Below are 22,712 nucleotides of genomic sequence, written 5' to 3'. Positions count from 1 at the left end.
GTGAGGGGATCAATGTCTACCCAAGGCGGTGGGTAAACATGTAATTATGATACAATGCAGAGAGTGCTATAACAGATGCATGAACAGCATGCCGCAGAAATTCACGATGGACTGTAACTTTACCTGGGGTTCTGAGAAGGCAAATACAAAGGGAAAACCTGTAAGCTGAATCTCAAAGAGTAGTTCACCAAGCTGAGACTGTGGGAATGGGTGTTCCAGCATGGAGAGCTAAGTGTGTGCATCAGAATAAGCTGCAGTTGGTTACTGAAGAACACAGTGTGTGTTGTGGGTCTTCTATACATTATTGCCTTTAGTTCTACCCTGGGGTAGGCCCCCAACAACCTTCATCTGAACCACTGTGAATGTGATCCGATGGTTCAGTTAAAGACTCTACCCAAACTGTCCTCCACACAGGATTTGCACCCAGCCTCCACATCTGATCACGTCGCTCCTCTACTTCTAATCTCTCAATAGATTTCCATCATCTTGCAGGCATGGGCCAGATCTCAGCACCTGGACATGACGTCCAAGAACCACCATGCTGGGTCTTTTCCCAGCCCTTTTCACTTTATCTGCCCATCTGCCCTGTACTAGCTGTGTTCCAGCCGTAACTACTGCTCACCAATGCCCTATACTATACCTGTGCATTCCCACATATACTCACATGTGCAGGTTGTCCTGATTTGTCCCTGGCAAAGCCTGGTGCTTATTTCTGTTCTCAGTCCACACAGTTCTCCTAGTGAAGCTTTTCCTGACTTCTTCAGACAGAACTAAGCCACTCCTTCATTTCCTCCCAAGTCCCCATGAGCATGCACCACCACTGAAGTGACTTTATACTGTATTATGTTTGCACAAATAATAACATACTCTACAAGACAAGAGCTCTTGGAAGACCAAGACCATGTTTCTTCATCTTGAATTCTCAGCCTCTGATACACTATTAAGCATGTGATAGGCACATCCCCTCCCCTGAACTCTCTGTACCCACCATTCAAAATTCCTGTACTAGAGAGAAATATTTGCAAATGATGTACTTGATAAGGGATTATTATCCAAAATATACAAATAAGTTACACAACTCAACATCAAAAAAATAAACAGCCCAATTAAAATATGGGCAGAGGACCTAAATAAACAGTTTTCCAAAGAAGGAATACAGGTGGGCAACAGGCACATGAAAAGATGCTCAACATCACTAGTCATCAAAGAAATGCAAACCAAAACCACGATGAGATATCATCCCACACCTGTCAGAATGGCTATTATCAAAAAGACAACAAATAACAAGTGTTGGCAAGGATGTGGAGAAAAGGGAAAGTTTGTGCACTGTTGGTGGGAATGTAAATTGGTTCAGGTGCTATGGAAACCAGTGTGGAGGTTCCTCAAAAAGATTAAAAATAGAACTACTATACGATCCAGCAAGTCCACTTCTGGGTATTCTTCTGAAAGAAACAAGAACACCAATTCAAAGAGAAATACACCTATATGTTCACTACAACATTATTCACAATAGCCAAGATATGGAAAATGTCCATCAATAGCAGATACAGAAGATGTGGAGTGTGTGAGTGTGTGTGTGATGGAATATTACTCAGCCATAAAAAGAATGAATTCTTGCCATTTGCAGCCACATGGATGGACCTAGAGGGTGTTATGCTAAGTGAAAGAATTTAGACAGAGAAAGACAAATGTCATATGATTTCATTTACATGTAAAATCTAAAAGACAAACATAATGAAACAAAAACAGAGTCATAAGAAGGGAGGGTGTGGGGGGTGAGTGAACGGTGAGAGAGATTAAAAGGTAAAAACTTCCAGTTATAAAATAAATGAACCACAAGGATGAAATGTACAGCCTGGGAAACACAGTCAAGAATCTACTAGCACTGTATAGGGCCAGGTGGTAACTAGAATTGTCGTGATCATTTTGTAATGTATAGAAACATTGAATCACTATGTTATGGACCTGGAACTAACATAGTGTTGTAGGTCAATCATACTTCAAAAAATCTCCCATTTCACAGGATAACATGTAACTTCCTTAGACACACACAGGACCATCCATGACCTCACCTCCGCCTCTTCTCTGACCTCACTTCTCACTGTATTCCTCTCCCCTGTTCCATGTTCCACTCATGCCTAATCACTTAGAATTTCCTGAATGTACAAAACTTCCTCAAACATACTTTTTCTGCCATGGTAACCTTCACTCCTTTTCTTTCCTTAGAAAGCTACTCTTCATTGTCACATCTTCTCAGTAAGCTTTCCTAGATCATCACTCCAATGCGAGTTACTGATGCCTCCTGCATGTATTCAAAACACTGGTGTCCACTTTGTCTCTTACAAGCTGCACTGCAATGATCAGTTTATTTTTCTCCCCCATTAGCCTGTCAGGGACTTGTGGGCAGCAGTCATGACCTGTCTCAGCACATAACACCATATTTGGTCCATAAAGGTGCTCAGAAACGCTTGTTGAATAAATGAATGATCACTGAATGAATAAACAAAGGAATCAGACTTCAAACACCGTTTGCTCTATTTGACTTACTTGCAGTCTCTCTCTTTACCTGAATGTGTAAGTCTTGGTGATCCCACAAGGCAGTGTCTTGTCACGCGGCATCAAGGGAGCTGTGATCTGTAGACCAGCACCTTCCAGAATCACGTCATGGGCAGATGGGTGTCTGCCTCCCCTGTCCACACGGTAGTCAAAAGACAGGCTCTGCCCATAGCTCACCTGTTGATTCCCAAGAAATTTGGCTGTGAAACAGATCAAAAAGACTAGGATCAGCTGGGGGACTAGAGAAGAAAAGGAGTGAGCAGGTTTGCATGGATGTTGGCAATTTCTCTTGGAGTTCTGTATTATTCACCCATCACTCCCCACAAACTACTCTTTGAGAAGAGCCAGTTCATGGCACTGGACATGGCCATACTGCTATTGACTATGAAGAAGGGTTAGTTAATGAAATGCTAAAAGGGCCTCATTATAAGACAATTCCATCTATTACATGATTCACAGCATGGCCCTTATCAGTTCAGTTCAGTCGCTCAGTCATGTCTGACTCTTTGCAACCACATGGACTGCAGCACATCAGGCTTCCCTGTCCATCACCAACTCCTGGAGCTTGCTCAAACTCATGTCCATTGAGTCAATGATGCCATCCAACCATCTCATCCTCTGTCATCCCCTTCTCCTCCCACCTTAAGTCTTCTCTAGCATCAGGGTCTTTTCAAATGAGTCAGCTCTTCCCATCAGGTGGCCAAAGTATTGGAGTTTCAGCTTCAGCATGAGTCCTTCCAATGAATATTCAGGACTGATTTCCTTTAGGGTGGACTGGTTGGATCTCCTTGCAGTCCAAGGGACTCTCAAGAGTCCTCTCCAACACCACAGTTCTAAAGCATCAGTTCTTCGGCACTCAGCTTTCTTTAGAATCCAACTCTCACATCCATACATGACTACTGGAAAAACCATAGCTTTGACTAGATGGACCTTTGTTGGCCCTTATGACAGACCAATATGTAGAGATTCCCGGGTCTATCAGCAATAGTACCATCTGGTACATAGTGCTTTCTAGTTTATAGAATACTTGCACAAACATCATCACATTTGGTGGCAATAATTCTTGGAGTTAGTCATTATTCTTCCCACTTAATAGCTGAGGGAATTAAAGTTTGGAAAAGTTAAGAGGCCACCTTGCCCAGGAATCACATATCAGCTAAGAATATGACTAGAAATTCTAGCCAGAAGGACTTCCTTGGTGGCCCAGTGGCTAAGACTTTGCCTTCCAATACACGGGGTGTGGGTTCAATCCCTGATCAAGGAACTAAGATCCCACGTAATCTCATGGTCTGCTGCTGCTAAGTCACTTTAGTTGTGTCCGACTCTGTGTGACCCCATAGACGGCAGGCAGCCCACCAGGCTCCACCGTCCCTGGGATTCTCCAGGCAAGAACACTGGAGTGGGATGCCATTTCCTTCTCCAATGCATGAAAGTGAAAAGTGAAAGTGAAGTCGCTCAGCCGTGTCCGACTCTTAGCGACCCCATGGACTGCAGCATACCAGGCTCCTCTGCCCATGGGATTTTCCAGGCAAGAGTACTGGAGTGGGGTGCCATTGAAAGCTAAAACATAACACAGAAGGAATATTGTACTAAATTCCATAAAGACTTTAAAATGAGCCACATGATAAAAAAAGAAATCTAAAAAAAGTTTTAACCAGAGCTTTTCCATCCAACTTTTCTGATTTTTATATTTTTAAAATTTACAATTGGTTTAAAGCTTTGAGAAATGCTTTGTCTTCACCTTTCCATCTGCTTCCTGATAGACCCACAGATTTGACCCGAATCCTTATTTCTTGTCTTGGTGGGAAACTTAGAAATTTGCCATTTGACTGAAGCAGGAACCTGCACTGGGATCTGACCACCTGGACACCCAGTTCTACCCTACTGGGCCGTGACTTTGTCAATAGGACTGAAGCCCCAATTGTCTTCTGGAGATGCTACTGCCCTGGACACTAAGTGATAAGATTTTCATGTTTTCTAACCCCATTCTTCTATCCTGACTTCCTAGTCTTCTAAATTGACATCTACAGGAAAAACACCACACGTACCAGGAGCCACAAAATAGACAGGGTCTGATCGTCGTGCGGAGCTAAACACATCTTGATGGCGCTGTGACCACTGGAGCTTTGCAGGAAATCCATTTCTCTGGACAGCCTTCCAGCCATCAACATCTGGAACATAAGTAAAACCACTCTTCATTAGAACAAACCTTATCATCTGTTGAGTTAAACAAGGCAAGACTTGATTGCTACTCACTAGCAATGAGTGAGTAACAAGTGGGTTTTCTTTATATTTCCACATTCGTGCACCATCCTCAGAATTCCCTATGCACCTCTCTACTTGGTTTTCACCTTCACCTACTCCTGTTTACACCTGCTTTAACTTCTTGTCTTTGAATCTGACTCTTGGAATAAGAGAACATGTTTTCATCTGCCTGTAATTTGCATTTTTATTTCATTTACATAAACACGGTCTGGCCTTAGTGAGGTAAGAGGGTCCAGTATGTCCAGAGAGAAACTCAGAGTTGAGATCATATTAATCTCCCATATTTTTAGAGTGCTTTGTAGCTTGGTAACTAATTTCACATAAATTAACTCGTTTGGCATACATGAAAGAAATATTAGTGAATGTGAATTCCATTCCAAGACTTGTGTTAAGCCCCTCAATCCAATGATTCTTTTGTGGTTTTAAAGTACATTAATAGGAAATGCAGGGAGTTGAAAATCTATTCTCTTTTTAGTTGTTTTTATAAGTCATTCATAAGCTGGTCTGAATATAACTTTTCCAAGACACGAGGCTCTTTCTTATTGCCTGACAAAATAATGTACATTTAAAGCTAGAAGAGAGTCATCCTGTTAAAGATGACTCAAGGACCCCATCCTGCGGACAGAAGTCTACAAGCACAAAGCCCTATATAGCAGTAAATAAAAGCAAAACACCCAGAAAACAGAACGCTTTACCTTGATGGAAGGTAGATGTGATTTTATGGACACTGTAGTCTCCGGAGCTTTGGCAGCTGGCTGAATGCCCGTAGCAAAAACACTGGGTGCAGCCCTCAGGGTTTCTCCCATCCAGGTGATAGTAACCTGGTCGGCACCTGCAGGGGCGTTTTGGAAATTGGGACCATATTATAGGCTATTTCTCATCCCCACAGAGAATACGGTGACTGATCATTTCTACTTTCTCTCCCACCCAGCCCATTAATTCCCAAAGGTGAGAAATACTCAGTTGCACATACCACTCTCACTCCCAAACCTCCGGATGGACAATCACAGGCCCCCATTAAGAAAGCAAGAAGAATATTCACTTTCTCTTGCTCTAGCAGAGCAGCAACAAATTGGGCGTGATGGTCTGGAAACGGTGATTTTTCCCATCCTTGGTAAGGAATTCAGTGGGCAAGATGGGGAGGGGTCAGGTAGGGCTGTGTAGAGTTGGCCCAGTCCTAGAGCAAGTGTTTAAAGGGGATAATAGGGTGGGAAGTGGGGGCCATCAAAAGACAGGCAAATGCCCCTGGATTGGGAAAATCCCCTGGAGAAGAGAAAGGCTACCCAAACTAGTATTCTGGCCTGGAGAATTCCATGCACTGTATAGTCCATGGGGTCACAAAGAGTTGGACATGACTGAGCAACTTTCATTTTCACTTCACTTCCATTGTGCAAAATCAGAAAGGCAGGCTAGCTGTGAACTGTAGATGCTACATAAAACAGCAGTAAATAAATATCTTTTTTTTTCCTCTATAGATCAAGGGTTTAAATACTCATTATAGTTTCTGTGGAGGAAAACTGCAGATTAAAAGAGATTAAAAAACAAGGAAAGAAGGAAGGGGGGAGGGATAAGTGAAGGAAGAAGTGAGTCAGAGAAAGGGTGAAGAAAGAATGATGAAGGCAGAAAGGGAAGGGAGGGGTGTGCTTAAGGATATACTTGGGAGATAAATTATGAAGAATGGAGGTCACTTCTAGGAAGGAGGGAGGATATTGTGGGGCTGATAAATTTTTAGCAAAGGCCAATTTCATAAAAAAAGCAAGAGAGTTGCAGAAAAACATCTACTTCTGCTTTATTGACTATGCCAAAGCCTTTGACTGTGTGGATCACAACAAACTCTGGAAAATTCTTAAAGAGATGGGAATACCAGACCACCTGACCTGCCTCTTGAGAAATCTGTATGCAGGTCAGGAAGCAACAGTTAGAACTGGACATGGAACAACAGACTGGTTCCAAGGAGTACATCAAGGCTGTATATTGTCACCCTGCTTATTTAACTTACATGCAGAGTACATCATGAGAAATGCTGGGCTGGAAGAAGCACAAGCTGGAATCAAGATTGCAGGGAGAAATATCAATAACCTCAGATATGCAGATGACACCACCCTTATGGCAGAAAGCAAAGAACTAAAGAGCCTCTAAAGAGGAGAGTGAAAAAGTTGACTTAAAGCTCAACATTCAGAAAACTAAGATCATGGCATCTGGTCCCATCACTTCATGGGAAATGGATGGGGAAATAGTGGAAACAGTGGCTGACTTTATTTTTGGGGGCTTCAATCACTGCAGATGGTGATTGCAGCCATGAAATTAAAAGATGCTTGTTCCTTGGAAGGAAAGTTATGACCAACCTAGATAGCATATTGAAAAGCAGAGACATTACCTTGTCAACAAAGGTCCGTCTAGTCAAGGCTATGGTTTTTCCAGTAGTCAGTCATGTATGGATGTGAGAGTTGGACTATAAAGAAAGCTGAACACAGAAGAATTGATGCTTTTGAACTATGGTGTTGGAGAAGACTCTTGAGAGTCCCTTAGACTCAAGGAGATCCAACCAGTTCATCCTAAAGGAGATCAGTCCTGGGTGTTCATTGGAAGGACTGATGTTGAAGCTGAAAGTCCAATACTTTGGCCACCTGATGCAAAGAGCTGACTCATTTGAAAAGACCCTAATGCTGGGAAAGATTGAGGGCAGGAGGAAAAGGGGATGACAGAGGATGAGATGGTTGGATGGCATCACTGACTCAATGGACATGGGTTTGGGTAGATTCTGGGAGTTGATGATGGACAGGGAGGCCTGGCATGCTGCAGTTCATGGGGTCACAAAGAGTTGGGCACAACCGAGCGACTGAACTGGAACTGGATGCGAAGAACTGACTCATTGGAAAAGACCCTGATGTTGGGAAAGATTGAAAGCAGGAGGAGAAGGGGACAGCAGAGGATAAGGTGGTTGGATGGCATCACCGACTCAATGGACATGAGTTTGAGTAAACTCCAGGAGTTGGTGATGGACAGGGAGGCCGGGCACGCTGCAGTCCATGGGGTCGCAAAGAGTAGCACACTGCTGAGTGGCTGAACTGAACTGAATTTCATATAATTAGTGTGGCTGACAACATTTGTCTTATTAGACTTTCTATTTCTCTGTTCTATTTTGAAATTTAAAAGGTTTTCAGAAAAGGACTCCTCTTGTATCACTTAAGCTATGTTTTACCACCCCCACTCCAGTAGCAAAGAACTGGCTGAAAACACAAGCCAGGAATGTACCTGGCATTGCCTCTGCCCAGGTATAAGTGATTGGCTGCATGCCAAAGAAATGCTTTCTTTCTTTGAAGGAAATATGGGGGAAGGTTTTACCTCTGGGGCCCACCTCACAGCCCTCTGCTTACAATAGTCTCAGGGGAGCGAAGAGTTTTAAGTCCAGGCTCAGTTTGTATTTAAGGAATTTCCTGCAGCAGCAACTGGGGGCGGATCGGCCTCACTGTACCACCTGCCCCAACGTGGCTCTGACATCCTCCCCCAGTTTGTGTGTGTGCACATAATCACCATCCCATCGCTGGGCAGGTCCTCGTCTGCACACAATGGTTATTTATGGCCATATGCTGCAGTATTTCCACTGACTAAGATTTTCCCAACATGTTTACTTAGGCCAGGCCTTCCCTGGGACTGAGTTGAGTCATGAGGCTTCATCCCTGCATACCTTGTACAGAGCACCTGGGACTGAGAGCCAGCTGGCCAGGGACTCCCCAGGGCCCTGTCACAGCATACACAGAGAAGGCACCCAGAGCAAAAGCATGGAGTCTAGTGAGATTTGGGGCCTTGCTTGTATTTTTAAAAAATTATTTATTTATTTAGTTGACTGCACCGAGTCTTAGCTGTGGCATGTGGGATATTCATCTTCATTTTGGCAATGTAAACTCTTAGCTGTGTGACATGTGGGATCTAGTTTCCTGACCAGGGACTGAACCTGGGCCCTTTGAATTAGGAGCATGGAGTCTTAGCCACTGGACTACCAGGGAAATCCTTTGCTTGTATTTTTTTTTTAAAGCCTAGTTTTTGCAGGACTTCCCAGTGGTTAAGACTCTGTACTTCCAACACAGGAGGCTCGAGTTCCATCCCTGGTGAAGGAACTAAAATCACACATGCCATGCAGTGTGGCCAAAAAGATAAATTAAAAAAACTAATAATAATAAGGTCTAGTTTTTAAGGCCAGGGAGCAGGAAGAAGGTCATCAACATTGGTTAAGTGTCTCTTTTCCATGAACCGCACTCATGCTGGTTGTCAGGGGACCTCCTGCTGTGTCCAGAGGGCCACAGTTCACACAGACCTATCACAGCGCTCCCCCGTGACAGCTGGCTTGCAGACACAGCGGCCCGTGTCACAGGGCCCCGCGATGCCGGCTGGATCACAGTCACACTTGGAGTCTCTGGAAAGAAGAAAAAGAAAATTAGAGCTGCGTTTCCAAATGCTCTGAACTACACACATGAAGATCAGGCGCTCATAAACAAATGTCACCAACTTGAGTCAATCTTTCATCTTCAGTGAGGCCTCTCTTAGCTATTCTTGTCCATGCTAATCTCTCTCAGACCCTTTTAAGAATTCATGTCCATGTTACTAGTGCTACTCAAAGTGTGGTCCGTGGCTGGCAGCCAGTCCAAGAACTGTTACTACCCACTGCTAGAGACAGGAGGGGTTCGCCTCAGAATGTAAACCAAACTCATCATGAAACTGTTTAGTTTGGTTGACTGTTTGCGTCAGTTGACTTAAAATTTTTTTTATCATTTGTTTCTCTATTGTTTAATCCAGGGGTGTCTGCTTTCATCACGGTTGATTCCACCTATTTGCTTCTTGTTCATTTAGTTCTCCCTTCTGGTAGCACTTCTATTTCACAAATAATTCATACCCTGCAATTCATTATTTAAAGTATACGACTCATTGGGTTTTAATTGATCCTCAGAGTTATGCAAACAGCACCACAACCAACTTTGGAACATTTTTATCACTCTACAGAGAAAGCCTGTTGTCCTTTAGGAATCACCCTCATTGCCTTCCCCCAAATCCTCAGCAACCACCAACCAACTTTTTGGCTCTGGAGATTTGCCTATTCTGAATGCTTCCTATAAATGGAATTGTACAACGTGTGGCCTTCTGTGTTTTGATTCTTTCACTTAGTATGTCTTCAGGATCCATCCATGCTGTATCATGTATCAGTAGTTCATTCTTTGCATGGCTGAATAAAATCCCATCATGTGAATATACTACGTTCTGTTCATCCACTCATCAGAATGCACATTTAGGTTTCTACTTTTTAACTATTATGAATAATGCTAATTATTCATAGTAGATAATTTGTGTACATTAATGTGAAAATTTGCATACGAGTTTTTGTGCAGATACATATGTTTTCATATCTCTCGAATGTATATCTAGGAGTGAAATTGCTATCAGTTTCACTGATATTTTTTTCTGGTTGCAAGACTTTCCTCAATGAAAAAAATCAGTATTTTCATTATTTAATTTTGGCACAATCTCCTTGTCTTGTGCAGACTAGCGCTTTAACTGATGACTGGTCTCTGACTAACCAAAGTCCTGGTCTCTATGACCGAGCTTGCCCCATAAGCATATGTATTTATCTCATGCATCTAACACCAAGTTTGTTCTCTTCCCTACTGACCTGCTCCTCCTGACTGCCCCATGACCCCATCAGAGCCTGCCCAAACCTGCCTCTGACTCCTCCTCCTTCACATTTCTCATCTAATCAGTGCCAAGTCCTATTGGGCTTCCTGAAGATTTCTTTTCCAATCTCCACCTTTCAGTTGCCATGGTCTCTTCCCTATCCCAGCCCCTCTGAGAAACACATATTTAGCATCTACTGGTTGCTAAGCACTGGGGATAGTAAAAAATACGAAACAGTCCTGCTCTCTAGGAGTCGCAAGGCAGGGCAGATACATGAACAGCAATGGCAAGAAAGTGCAACTGCAGCTGTAGCCAAGCTGGAACACGCTCACGGGCCTCTCCCCGCAGCAGTGAACACGGCAAAGCCAAAACCAGGCTTCCATTCTAGTGGGAGAGACAGACAGATACATACATAAAGTAAGAGACTGTAAAACAACAGAGTCAGCGCAGAGCAGTGGGGACTGGTCCGGAAGGCCCCTGAGAGGGGACGGACAAGGTGGGGATGGAACCTATGAAGCTCTGTGTGGCTGGCTCTGTGGGAGGGAAGAGGACTCCAAGCCAAGGCCAAAGTCACATCACTTGGCTCCTTTGAAGAAGGAAAGGAAGCCTGGGAGGGGGTGAGAAATGGAGCAGAAGCCTCAGGTGGTAAATGGAGAGGGCAGGAGGGTCTTGGAGGCCCTAGCTGCCTAGATTGGAAGTTTCGATCTCATTCTAGGTAGGAAAGAAGCTAATGGAGGTTTGGAGCAGAGCCATGATGTCATCTATTTCATAGTTTACAAGGATTACCAAGGGAGACAGGGCCTAGGAGGGGTCAGGGAAGGCTGGGAGGGGAAGAGAACTGGGAATGGTGGTAAGAAGGATGGCGCAGGCAAGGCTGGCGGGTGGGTCTCGCATGGACAAGGGGCTGGAATCATGGGTGATGAGGAAGCGGTTTCTCTGTGGGCAGTCTTCTAGCCCGTGGCTTCACTGCCAAGCTGCTCCTCCCCAAAGCCAGCCCAGCACCTTGTTGGCTCTGCACCGCTGCGGGCTGGCCATGTGACTTATAAGGTGCGCTTCACCTTTTTCCAGAAAAGTAAGTTGAGGAGGACTAGAGAATGCTTCAAGCTAAAGGAGATTCGAATTATGCAGGAAGTTCTTCTACTCTAAATTCACTTATCTGAAACAAGTTCCAGGTTAAAACATAAAGGACTCTTAACTTCCGCCCTAGTTTGTCTATAGGAGGGGTAGTTGTCAGGGTGATGAGCGTGGCCTCCACAGACAACATTCTGAGCCTGAGTATGAAGTCCACCCGCAACACCGGGCACCTTATTTATCCTCTCAGGGTTTAAGTTTCTTATCTTTAACACAAGTATAACACTAATCCAAAGTTTTTAGGGTTATTGTGAGGGTTAAATGAGATAATGCACACATAGTCCCCAAAAGACTTCCCTGGTGGCCCAGTGGCTAAGACTCTAAGCTCCCAATGCAGGAGGCCTGGGTTTGATCCCTGGTCAAGGAAGTAAGATCTCATGCCACAACTGAGACTCGGTGCAGCCAAAAAATAAACATTTTTCTTAAAATAGTGTTTCCATAACTCAGTTACTTAGTAACAGTTACTCAGTAGTTGTAAGTGGTCCCTAATGTTGACACGATCGCCACTAGTCACAGTGGAACCAGCGGTGGTGGCACAGGCACTTACAGGAGCTTCCGGTCTTGGGTGCACCCAGCATCGGTGAGGGTGTGGAAGCCTGGCAAACAGCGGTCACACCTGTCCCCTGTCACACCTGGCTTACAGCTGCACCGCCCAGTGTTGTCACATCGAGGGCTAAGAGAACCTATAACCACAAAGGAGGGGAAAGGAAAGAAGAAAAGGAACTATTTCATTCATATGACATTAGAGGGCAACCGTCACCGTATGGGAGCTCAATAAATACTAAGAAATGAGTGTTCATTGGAAGCACTGATGCTGAAGCTGAAACTCCAATACTTCGGCCACCTGATGCAAAGAGCTGACTCATTTGAAAAGACCCTGATGCTGGGAAAGATTGAGGGTGGGAGGAGAAGGGGACAGCAGAGGATGAGATGGTTGGATGGCATCACCGACTCGATGGATATGAGTTTGGGTGGACTCCGGGAGTTGGTGATGGACAGGGAGGTCTGGCACACTGCAGTCCATGGGGTCACAAAGAGTTGGACATGACTGAACGACTGAACTGAACTGAACTGAATCACCACGGCCTGCTGCCTTGGGCAATTCTTTCACATCATTGGGATACGCATCCACCACGAGGGAAAATTCTGACAGCCAAGGATGGCTTCTTTGGGGAAAGAAATAGAAATTACTCCGGAAAGCATTATTATCTATATATCTGCTCTGGTTTCAACATTAAGTCATTTGTCAAATCCTTGAGATCTTAAGAAGGAACATTTGTGAAAGAGCACATGAGCCTCCACAAAGACAGGATGCAAAAGTGAGCCACCTTCTCCCTTATCTCTGGCAGGTAAACAACATCTTTCAAGGGTCAGTGCTCACATGGTATGATTGCAAGAGTAGAAAAAAGCCTCTTAACCAAAAATATCTCTACCTACCTGGAGCAGTAGAAATTCTCACCTTTGGAGCATCACCTCTTGTGAGGAGTGAAGACTCTGTGCATCTTACCTGGTTTGGGGCTCTAGAGTACTTTCCTATGATTAATTGTTTATAGATATGCTCTATAAAATGACCTCACAGACTGTTGCTGAAAGGTGAGAGATACTCAGGATAACAAAGTGTGCCATCCTGGAATCCAGCCACCCTTAGCACCTCCCCTTCAACCACCCCCAGTTCAAGCTTCCTCCTTCTCTCACCTGGCCCCTACCTCCATCCTGACTCCCTACACTCCATTCTGTCTATAGAAGCCAAAGTGCTCCTTTCCAACGGAGTTTGAATCATATGACTGGTCTGTTTAGGTCTTCTGATGGGTCTAGGTCTTCTGATAGGTCCCTGCTATTAGCGGAATAAAGTGCAAACTCTGTACCATGACCTACAAGCCTTGGCCTCTCTTGCCTCATCTTCTGCTCCTTCACTGAGGTCCAGCATCCTAGCTCCCCTCCCTGTTCCTGGAATATGCTGATTGTTTCCCTCCTCGGGGCATTTGCACCTGCTGCTTCTTCAGCCTGGAATGTTCTATCCTGAGAACGCACCCTAGTTGGCCCATTCTCAGCACTTACGTCTTGATTAACTTCTCTAGAGAAACCTTCTCTAACTCTTATGTCTATAACATTCAGCCCACTGCTCCCTCAGTCCTTAGCCCTGCTTACTGATAACTCCCTCAGCTTGTGTTCCCTGCTGAATTCCCAGTGCCCGAAGCAGAGTCCTAGATGTCTGTTGCATTAATTAGCCCTCAGGAAGGAGGATATGGTTATTGTGAAAGGAGGAGGAAGCCAAAAGATGAGGTAGAATGTGGTTCACCCACTTGATAATTTCCCTAAGGCTGGCAGTATTATAAATAATACTATATCTGAACTGTGATAACAGGCTATTCATAATCTATAAAGCCAACAGAACACTAACCAGTTGTTCCTTCTTTCTCCTAATCTCTTACTTGACTGTGAACTTTTAATTCACTTATAGATACAAATCAAATCAATAAAGGTGTTTGGCTCTGTGTCTATAGCCGCAGGTGGAACATGAAATAAACTAGTTACATTCACAGTTAGAGTCTGTAAGAGTCTCCGTGTCAACCTTGCAAGGCTTGAAAGGACCCTCAGTGATAAGAACAGAAACTACCTTTTATGCTCTGTGTGAGACACTGAATTGGGCATTATATATATATATATATTAGTTCACCATATTTATTGGTGAATTAAGAGCTGATAAGATATCAAATCCATTTGTGGATAATTGGGAGCACTCAGAGGATCAGACAGCTCACACCGGGAGCAGATAGAGAGAAGAGGGGAAGGCACCTTGGGTGGAAATTGAATATCACTGATTAAGCAAAGGGAAAGGGTGATAGGAATGGGAAGAAGTCTCCGAATAGTGGAAGCCAAGGGAGGAGAATTCCAAGGAGGGTTAAGGGAGGAAGAAGATGGAATAGTTTCCAATATCTAAGACAAGAGAGCACTTAAGATGAGAGTGAGAAGAGGCCACTGGGGTTGGCGTTTAGAGACACACAGCAGACGAGCTAAGAAGGTAAATTCCTGTTTAAATTTATACAATTTAATTATTTAAACATAAATGAGTACATCTGGGACCCAGAAACATGGTTTTTTTTTCCTCCATTCAAATTACTGGAAATTATGTTTTTAATTTAAGAAAACTCTCCCCCAGGTCTCCCGCATTGTAGACACACACTTTACCGTCTGAGCTACCAGGGAAGTCCAATTTAAGAAAACTCTCCCTACAATAGTTTTTCAGAAGCAACTCTTACTGGTCCATGGTCTGTAGCCTGCCAGGCTCCCTTGTCCATACGATTTCCCAGGTAAGAATACTGGAGAGGATTGCCACTTCCTTCTCCAGGGGATCTTCCCAAGTCAGGGATCGAACTTGAGTCTCCTGCACTGGCAGGTGAATCCTTTACCACTGAGCTACCTGGGAAGCCCAAACTAAAGTAAATGAAGCACCTAACTCAATGTCTCCCAAACTAAAGTAAATGAAGCACCTAACTCAATGTCTCCCAAACTAAAATAAATGAAGCACCTAACTCAATGTCTCCCAAACTAAAGTAAATGAAGCACCTAATTCAATGTTTCCCAAACTAAAATAACTGAAGCACCTAACTCAATGTCTCCCAAACTAAAGTAAGTGAAGCACCTAATTCAATGTCTCCCAAACTAAAATAAATGAAGCACCTAACTCAATGTCTCCCAAACTAAAGTAAATGAAGCACCTAACTCAATGTCTCCCCAAACTAAAGTAAATGAAGCACCTAACTCAATGTCTCCCAAACTAAAGTAAATGAAGCACCTAACTCAATGTCTCCCAAACTAAAGTAAATGAAGCACCTAACTCAATGTCTCACACATAGTAAGTGCTCACAAAAGCAGTTTATGCCTGAATCTTCTAGGCCTCCTTCAAGCCTTGCAAAGTTGACATGGAAACACGTACAGGCTCTTACTATCAACAGGATTGATTTATTTCATGTTCCCAAACTTCCAAAATAATAGCACTGGGTTTTCAAAGTATCTCATTAAAATAAAAACACCTGTCCCAATTCCTATATCACGAGCTACTCTTAGGAATTGTGAACAAATGGGCCTAAAGGATAGATGAAGAAGAGCTTCTTGTTTCAAATGTGTCCCCAAAAAGCACTTCAGGACTTAGGTAGTACTGTCTATATGCATTAGAGGACTCAGGAACATATTCTAAAATGACTGAGAGAGCTTGCTTCCTTTTGAGAATGCTTAAAAAATATAGACACTTGCATTTTTAAATAGCACTATATTATTGTTATCCAATCACTGTATTTAATAATAATTAAATTATTATCTAAGACATGTTTCAAAACAATAACTCAAATGTTATAGTCTGAGTAATTCACTGCATGGCTTGTACATATTTAAAAAAAATAAAATTAAGAGAACAAACCCAATATCATTAATGTCTGTACAGATCTCAAGAATTTAGGTATCAGGGGAGGAAAACACAAACACGCAGTGAGTTTCAAAGTATCCACAGAAAGCTATCAGGGTTACGAGAACTGAGGATAATTCAGCCCTGTTGCTGAGCCCCTAAAATCATCACCTAAAAATAAGTCTAGTTGGTATATTTAGAAGAAACTGATGTAACTGAATATACAACAAATTCCCTTGGGAAGTTATATTTTGAAAGTGAAAAATACCCTCTGGCTGATGGGGAAACTGAGAAATCACACAGAGAATTAAATTCTTGCTACTGATTTTGTGACCTGTGCAGTCAACAGGTAGCTGGAGATGGCACACAGTGGGGACAGCCCCGGCCACCACCGTGCCACTCAGCCCTCGACAAGTCCCATCACCTCCCTCTCTAAGCCTCTGCTACCTCATTGTAAAATGAAAATAATAGCACTGTCTTCATAGGGTTATTTGTGAAGATTAAATTAATTAGTGGATGAAAGTGTTTAGAAAAGTGCCTGGCACAGAGTAAGCGTGTAATTCTTGTTAACTATTAATATCATACAAGACATAAATCATCACTGGGCTCCACTGCTTCCTACTGGGTTGTTCACCCGGAGTCCAAGATGTCTATTCCCCCAAAGAAAGGAAAGAACCAGGCTCACTGTTGCTGGGTGGCAACAAACGAGAGTGGAGAAGAAGAGACGGCATGGTAAAGCCTCTTCACCATCTAGCTTCACCACGCAAAGAGACGGCATGGTAAAGCCTCTTCACCATCTAGCTTCACCACGCAGGCTCCTTGTCTACTCCCAGACTAATAGCCTTGTCTTCAGGCCAGGCTTTCCAGCTGAGCCAATTGCATTTCGCATCACATTCACGCTGATTATTTTCCTGGGATGACCCAACTCTAGTGACTCACAACAAAGCCACATCACCTAAGGGGATACGGGCTTGTCAGAGAGGTTAAATGCCCATTAAAGTGAAATCATTTTTCTTTTAATTTTTCTTTGGTTCAGAGGGAGAATTACTAAACCCCAAAGATTCTGGATGCTGAGTCAAAGCCACAAGACTGAGCAAATCTGACTCAAACCATATGGTAGCAGCAAGTCTGGTGAATCTGAGAATGACTGCTGATGTATGGGTCTGTATCACCATGGGGTCACCCCCGTTTTCGAAGGCTCCCCAACACACGCTACTTGCAAGTCATGGCTGGGCCAAAGCCTGCCCATTTTTAGATTCTTTCAGCTGCTGCTAAGAATCGGCTCCACAGAGTTATACTGAGTCATAAGGCTATACCTTTTTGGTAAATTAACATTGATCACATTATAGTATTAAACACTTTTTGGCAAAGAGAAATAGATATGCCAAGGAAGACAATAGACAAATAAGGTAGCTTTACAAAGTCCCAACTTCAGGGACTTCCCGAGTGGTCAGTGGTTAGGACTCCCCACTTCCACTACAGAGGGCACTGGTTCAATCCCTGCTTGGGGAAATAAGATTCTGTGTACCTCATGGTGTGGCCAAAATAATTGTTTTTAATTTTTTAAGTCCCAAATATTTATCTCTCTCTTCCTCTTTATCTTTATTAACTTGTCTTTACTGTCTGCTCATGACTATGATGGTAAAGAATCTGCCTCAGTGAGGGAGACCCCTGTTCAATCCCTGGGTTAGGAAGAGTCCCTGGAGAAGGGAATGGCTACCCATTCCAGTATTCTTGCCTGGAGAATCCCCATGGACAGAGGAGCCTGGCGGGCCACAGTCCATGGGGTCGCAAAGGGTCAGACAGGACTGAGCAACTAACACTTTCACTTTTCATGATGACCTCAGCAGGACATGTGCATCTGTGTACACATAAACTGCCTATAGTTCTGAGAATACAGCAGTGGGTGATACATTTAGAACAAGAACAACAAAAACAGGCTCTCCTGTGAACCAGCCACCCTACTAGGTCTTCTTATTTATTGTTCTATTTTCTCTTGCTCACCACCCTGTGAAGGATTCTAATCTACCTATTCTGTGTCTGTCTCTTTTATCAGTCTCACTTTATCTTGCCAGCACCCAGCATAGCACCAGAAACAAATCTTTCTAATCTCTTATTTTTGAGAGGCTGGTCAAAGGGATAGTTATGGAAATGAAGAACTATCACTGGAAGAATACAAGCTTCTTTGTGGGTAGCCATTTCCTTCTCCAGGTCAAAGACTCATCTGCTGGGAAAAGTCATCGGGTGCCTCTCTTGGGGCTGGAATTCCAACTAATGGGCCCTGAAGACCACAGCTAGTTCCTACAACCTAGCCTTAAGAGAAAACATATTTCCTTTCAGATTGAAATTGCTAAAAAAAAAAACCAGTGTCTAGTAGATTCCCAGTTGTTCTAGAAATTTTTAAATAAACTTTATTTTTAGAATTATATGTTCATATGTTGAAAGGAAATTATTAGTTTTGCAATATATTTTTCTGTTCTGTTTGTTTACTTTTGGCTGTGCCATGGGGTACCTTAGTTCCTAGTCCAGGGATCGAACCTGTGCCCATGCATTGGGAGTACTGTGGAGTCTTAACCACCGGACCAACTGGGAAGTGTCTATTCAAGAAAACTGAACATCTGCCTCTTGGTCTGCTCTCTCTCTCTTTTCCCCTGCTTCCCTCCCTCCCCATTGTCTCCCCTCCCCCTCCTTCCCTTTCCCTATTCTCTCCCCTCCCCCTCCCTCTCTCCCCCCATTCTCTCCCCTCCCCCTCTCTCCCCATTCTCTCCCCCCAATTCCCCCCCTTTTATCAGACTACCTTTGGAGTTGCAGTTGCAGGGCAAACAGCGGTCTCTCTCCCTGTGTCGGTAAAATCCTTCCTTGCACCTCTCACAGTGAATGCCACCAGTGTTGTCACTGCAGTGGAGGCAGCGGAATCCATTTCCTGTCAGTCTGTGAAGTTCCTGATCAAAGATGCATTGCCTGGACTTCCCATTGCAATCACAGACTAGGGATTAGGGGGGAAAAAAGAAGACATCGTCAGCAGAAAACAAGTTGGGGCAATTCTCCTAGGTGTTTTATTATTATTATTAATAAAAATGATGCCCAGGGTACTACATACTAGTTTAAACTGCTCGGTAGCAAAAGGTAACGGGGTGAAATTGGCCGCACGACGATGGAGGGAGTTCTCGGTTTACCTAAAGGAAGCGTTGCTGGAGGAGTGTTGCCTTGGAGAACACAAAACGACGTGCAGTCAGGGTTGCAAGACTGCCAGACCCCTCAAGACAAACCAAAGCTCTAACATTATGTATTTTTATGTGAAAAGTCCTGATTTAAATATATGCAAGGAATTCATCTTTAAAATTCTGTGAAACCCCACAGTACAAGTCTATGGGCTGGAGAAGACCTGAGGACCGCCAGGATGTGCACTCTGGCACGACTGTGAAACAGCTGAAGGTGTTATCTATTCAAGACCTATAGCATCTGTCCTTCCAGTGATGGTCAAGGAGCTAATTTTTTTTTAATTTTTTATTGAAACACAGCAATTTGCAGTGTTATATTAATTCCTGGTGTTCAGCAAAGTGATTCAGTTATACATACATATATACATTCTTCTTCATATCCCTTATTATGGTTTATTACAGGATATTGAGTAAGTTCCTTGTGCTATGAGTAGGACCCTGTTTATCCACCGTATATGTAATAGTTTGCATCTGCTAATCCCAAACTCCCAATCCTTCCCTCCCCAACCCAGCCCCCTTGGCAACCACAAATCTGTTCTCTACGCCTGTGAGTCTGTTTCTGTTTCATGGATAAGCTCATTTGTGCCACATTTTAGATTCCACACATAAGTGATATCATATAGTATTTGTCTTTCTCTTTCTGACTGACTTCACTCAGCACGATAATCCTAGGACCATCTGTGTTGCTGCAAATGGCATCATTTCATTCTTTTTGTGGCTGAGTAGTGTTCCATTGTGTGTGTGTGGATCATGTCTTCTTTATCCATTCATCTCTCGACCCACATTTAGGTGGTTTCCATGTCTTGACTACTGTGAATAGTCCTGCCATGAACACAGGGGTGCATCTATCTTTTTAAATTACAGTTTTGTCTCGGTATATGCCCAGGAACAGGATTGTGGGATCACGTAGCTACTTCAGTTTTTTGAGGAACCTCCATTCTGTTTCCCAAAGAGGCTGCACCAATTTATACTCCCACCAACAATGTAGGAGGGTTCCCTGTGCTTGAGGAGCTAATATGACTATCTGGACAGGTATTTCCTCCCCTCTCACTGTGCCATAAGGGTCTCTCCCAAAGCCAGGAGTCAAAAAGAACCACAGTCCCATTAAGAAGGACTTTCCCCAGGTTTCTAGGAAAGTTTACGTTATGCATGTTCCAAAGAGACTCGTGGTGTGACTAACATGTCCATGCGGGACCGAAACAGCCCATGAGTTAACAGGGGAAATCCTTAGTGTTGTACCTGGCACACAGCAGACCCCCAGCAAATATTTCAGCCACGGTTTGGAAAAGATGATGAGCCTTGGGGTAAAAAGAATGGTATCAAGTACCAGTTCTGCTAGTTCCTCAGGCAATCACTTCAACTCTCTGATTCTTTTTTCTTTTATAAACGTAGACTGCATTTTCTAGCTCCCTGGATTGTCGAAAGGATTCCACTGACAAAAGAAGATCAAGTCCTTGGTCTATGCTATTTCACCCCTCACTCACAGGAGAGAGGTATTGCCTCAGATGAGAAAAATGCAGCTTACAAAAGTTAAGTAACTTGACCCAGTGGAAAGCTGGGATTTGAACCTCTGTCTGTTGCCAAAACCCACTTTCTTTCCCCCAGAGACACTGTCTCTGTTGGCCATGCGACCCTAGTGAGAACTTGTCTCTGGCAATGCCCAGGGCCGTGACTTACCCTGGGGACTCATATTAAAAGTCAGCAAATGTACCAACAGATACAGAGCAGCTGCCCGTGCAGGCCTTGGCAGCTCTGACGGAACAAAGGTGGCCAAGGTGGCTGAGTACAGCCGCTGACCTTCGTGAGGGACTTCTTTGCAGTAACTCCTAAAACTCATTCTCTTACTCCTGTGGCTGCCCCTAATCTGAGCAAAGTCAAGAACCTATCCAGAGACCAGTATGTTTCTGGGATTTTACATTCAGCAGCTCAGTTAATTCTTGCAATAACACTTTAACATGGGTTTAATAATTTTCATTCAACAGATGAAGAAATGAATGCATAGAGGGGGTGGGTGTCTCACCTCAGCTGACACAGCGAAGTGGCAAGGGTGTAAATGCTCCCAGGTGTGTCCAATCACAAAGCTCTAGCCTTTCCATGTTACTCTTGCGTCTCAAGGCTCTGGTCTGCTCCTGTGTGTAGGTATTCTTTCTGTGACTCCCTCATGGAAAGTTATTCAGCCTCTTCTCCAGTTCTTCCTAATCTGGCAAGATGTCCCATCCCTCCTGAGACAGCTCTGGTTGTTACACATTATTTTTATGCAATTTTATTTTTTAAACTATCATTTTTTTAATTGTTTCCCCTCCTTTTCTCACTCATCTGATATTTTATTTATTTTTGGCTGCACTGGGTCTGCATCGCTGTGCCCAGGCTTTCTCTACTTGCAGTGAGCATGGGCTTCTCATTGTGGTGCTTCTCTTGTTGCAGAGCACAGGCTCAGAGGCTGTGGCGCATGGGCTTAGTTGCTCCAAGGCATGTGGGATCTTCCCAGACCAGGGATGGAACTCATGTCCCCTGCATTGGCAGCAGATTCTTATCCACTGAGCCACCAGGATGTCCCTGCAATTTTAAATGTGCCTCTGTCCCTATAATTTTATCATGCATTCTGTTCTTCTGTGGAAAACAACAACACATACACAGACACACCTACTCTCTTCTCTATTTATTGACTCATCAGACATTTCTCACATTTACATTTATAAGGCGCTGCATTAGCCAAGCCCTTGAGTATCTGAAGATAGGACCATCTTCATCTTTAGCCTTCTCTTCTTCAGGTTAAGCTGAAGATCTGTCACCTCCAGAACTTTCAACCATTTCCCAAGTCACGATTTCTAGGTTCATCTTGACTCCCTTCCTAGGAACAAACTCTCATTTTCACTGCTGCTGCTAAGTCGCTTCAGTCATGTCCAACTCTGTGCGACCCCATAGACAGCAGCCCATCAGGCTCCCCCGTCCCTGGGATTCTCCAGGCAAGAACACTGGAGTGGGTTGCCATTTCCTTCTCCACTCATTTTCACTACCTTTCTTTAAATGACCAGAATTTATTACAGCTCTTCAAATGTGGTTTGAACAGCTTAGCTTACAGCAGGACCAGATATTATAATTCCACAGATGAGCCTAACATTTCACTAAACTCACAGCCCATGAAGTTTGCATTCAGTTCAGACTCCCAGGGCTTTTTCACAGAACTGATGCCAAGCCGAATCTTTCCCAACGAATGTTTGTGTAATGGATTTTTCTGGATCTCCAACAGATGTGCCACACAGCTGCCATGTGCTGTGAAATTTCTGCCGAGCAGCTCATTAGGCACGAACAAGAGCTAAATCCACCAGCCAATGATCCTTGTGAGGCTGTCCAGTTGGATCCCACACTAAGCCAGTGCCCTCCCTGCCCTGGATGACCTTTGTGAACAATCTAGAAATAATTTCAAACGTCTCATTGCTTTTTTTTTTTTTTCCTGCTTTTTGTGTGGTCTC

General features: G+C 43.7%; 1 protein-coding gene across 4 annotated transcripts in view; it reads right to left on the bottom strand.

The window, feature by feature from the left end:
• LAMC2 (laminin subunit gamma 2) overlaps nucleotides 1–22,712 on the bottom strand; it is a 77,470-nt gene that overhangs the window by 26,458 nt on the left and 28,300 nt on the right. For all 4 annotated transcript variants that reach the window (XM_061383438.1, XM_061383437.1, XM_061383435.1 and 1 more), the window contains 6 exons: nucleotides 18,816–19,004; nucleotides 12,164–12,299; nucleotides 9,137–9,235; nucleotides 5,517–5,653; nucleotides 4,605–4,727; nucleotides 2,567–2,756 (listed from right to left, as the gene is read on the bottom strand). In XM_061383438.1, coding sequence (XP_061239422.1) covers nucleotides 2,567–2,756; nucleotides 4,605–4,727; nucleotides 5,517–5,653; nucleotides 9,137–9,235; nucleotides 12,164–12,299; nucleotides 18,816–19,004 — 874 coding nt within the window. The remainder of the gene's footprint in view (nucleotides 1–2,566; nucleotides 2,757–4,604; nucleotides 4,728–5,516; nucleotides 5,654–9,136; nucleotides 9,236–12,163; nucleotides 12,300–18,815; nucleotides 19,005–22,712) is intronic.

This window comes from Bos javanicus, chromosome 16 (genome assembly GCF_032452875.1).
Source record: "Bos javanicus breed banteng chromosome 16, ARS-OSU_banteng_1.0, whole genome shotgun sequence".
Taxonomy (NCBI): Eukaryota; Metazoa; Chordata; class Mammalia; order Artiodactyla; family Bovidae; genus Bos; species Bos javanicus.
This window is presented reverse-complemented; position numbering and strand designations above follow the sequence as displayed.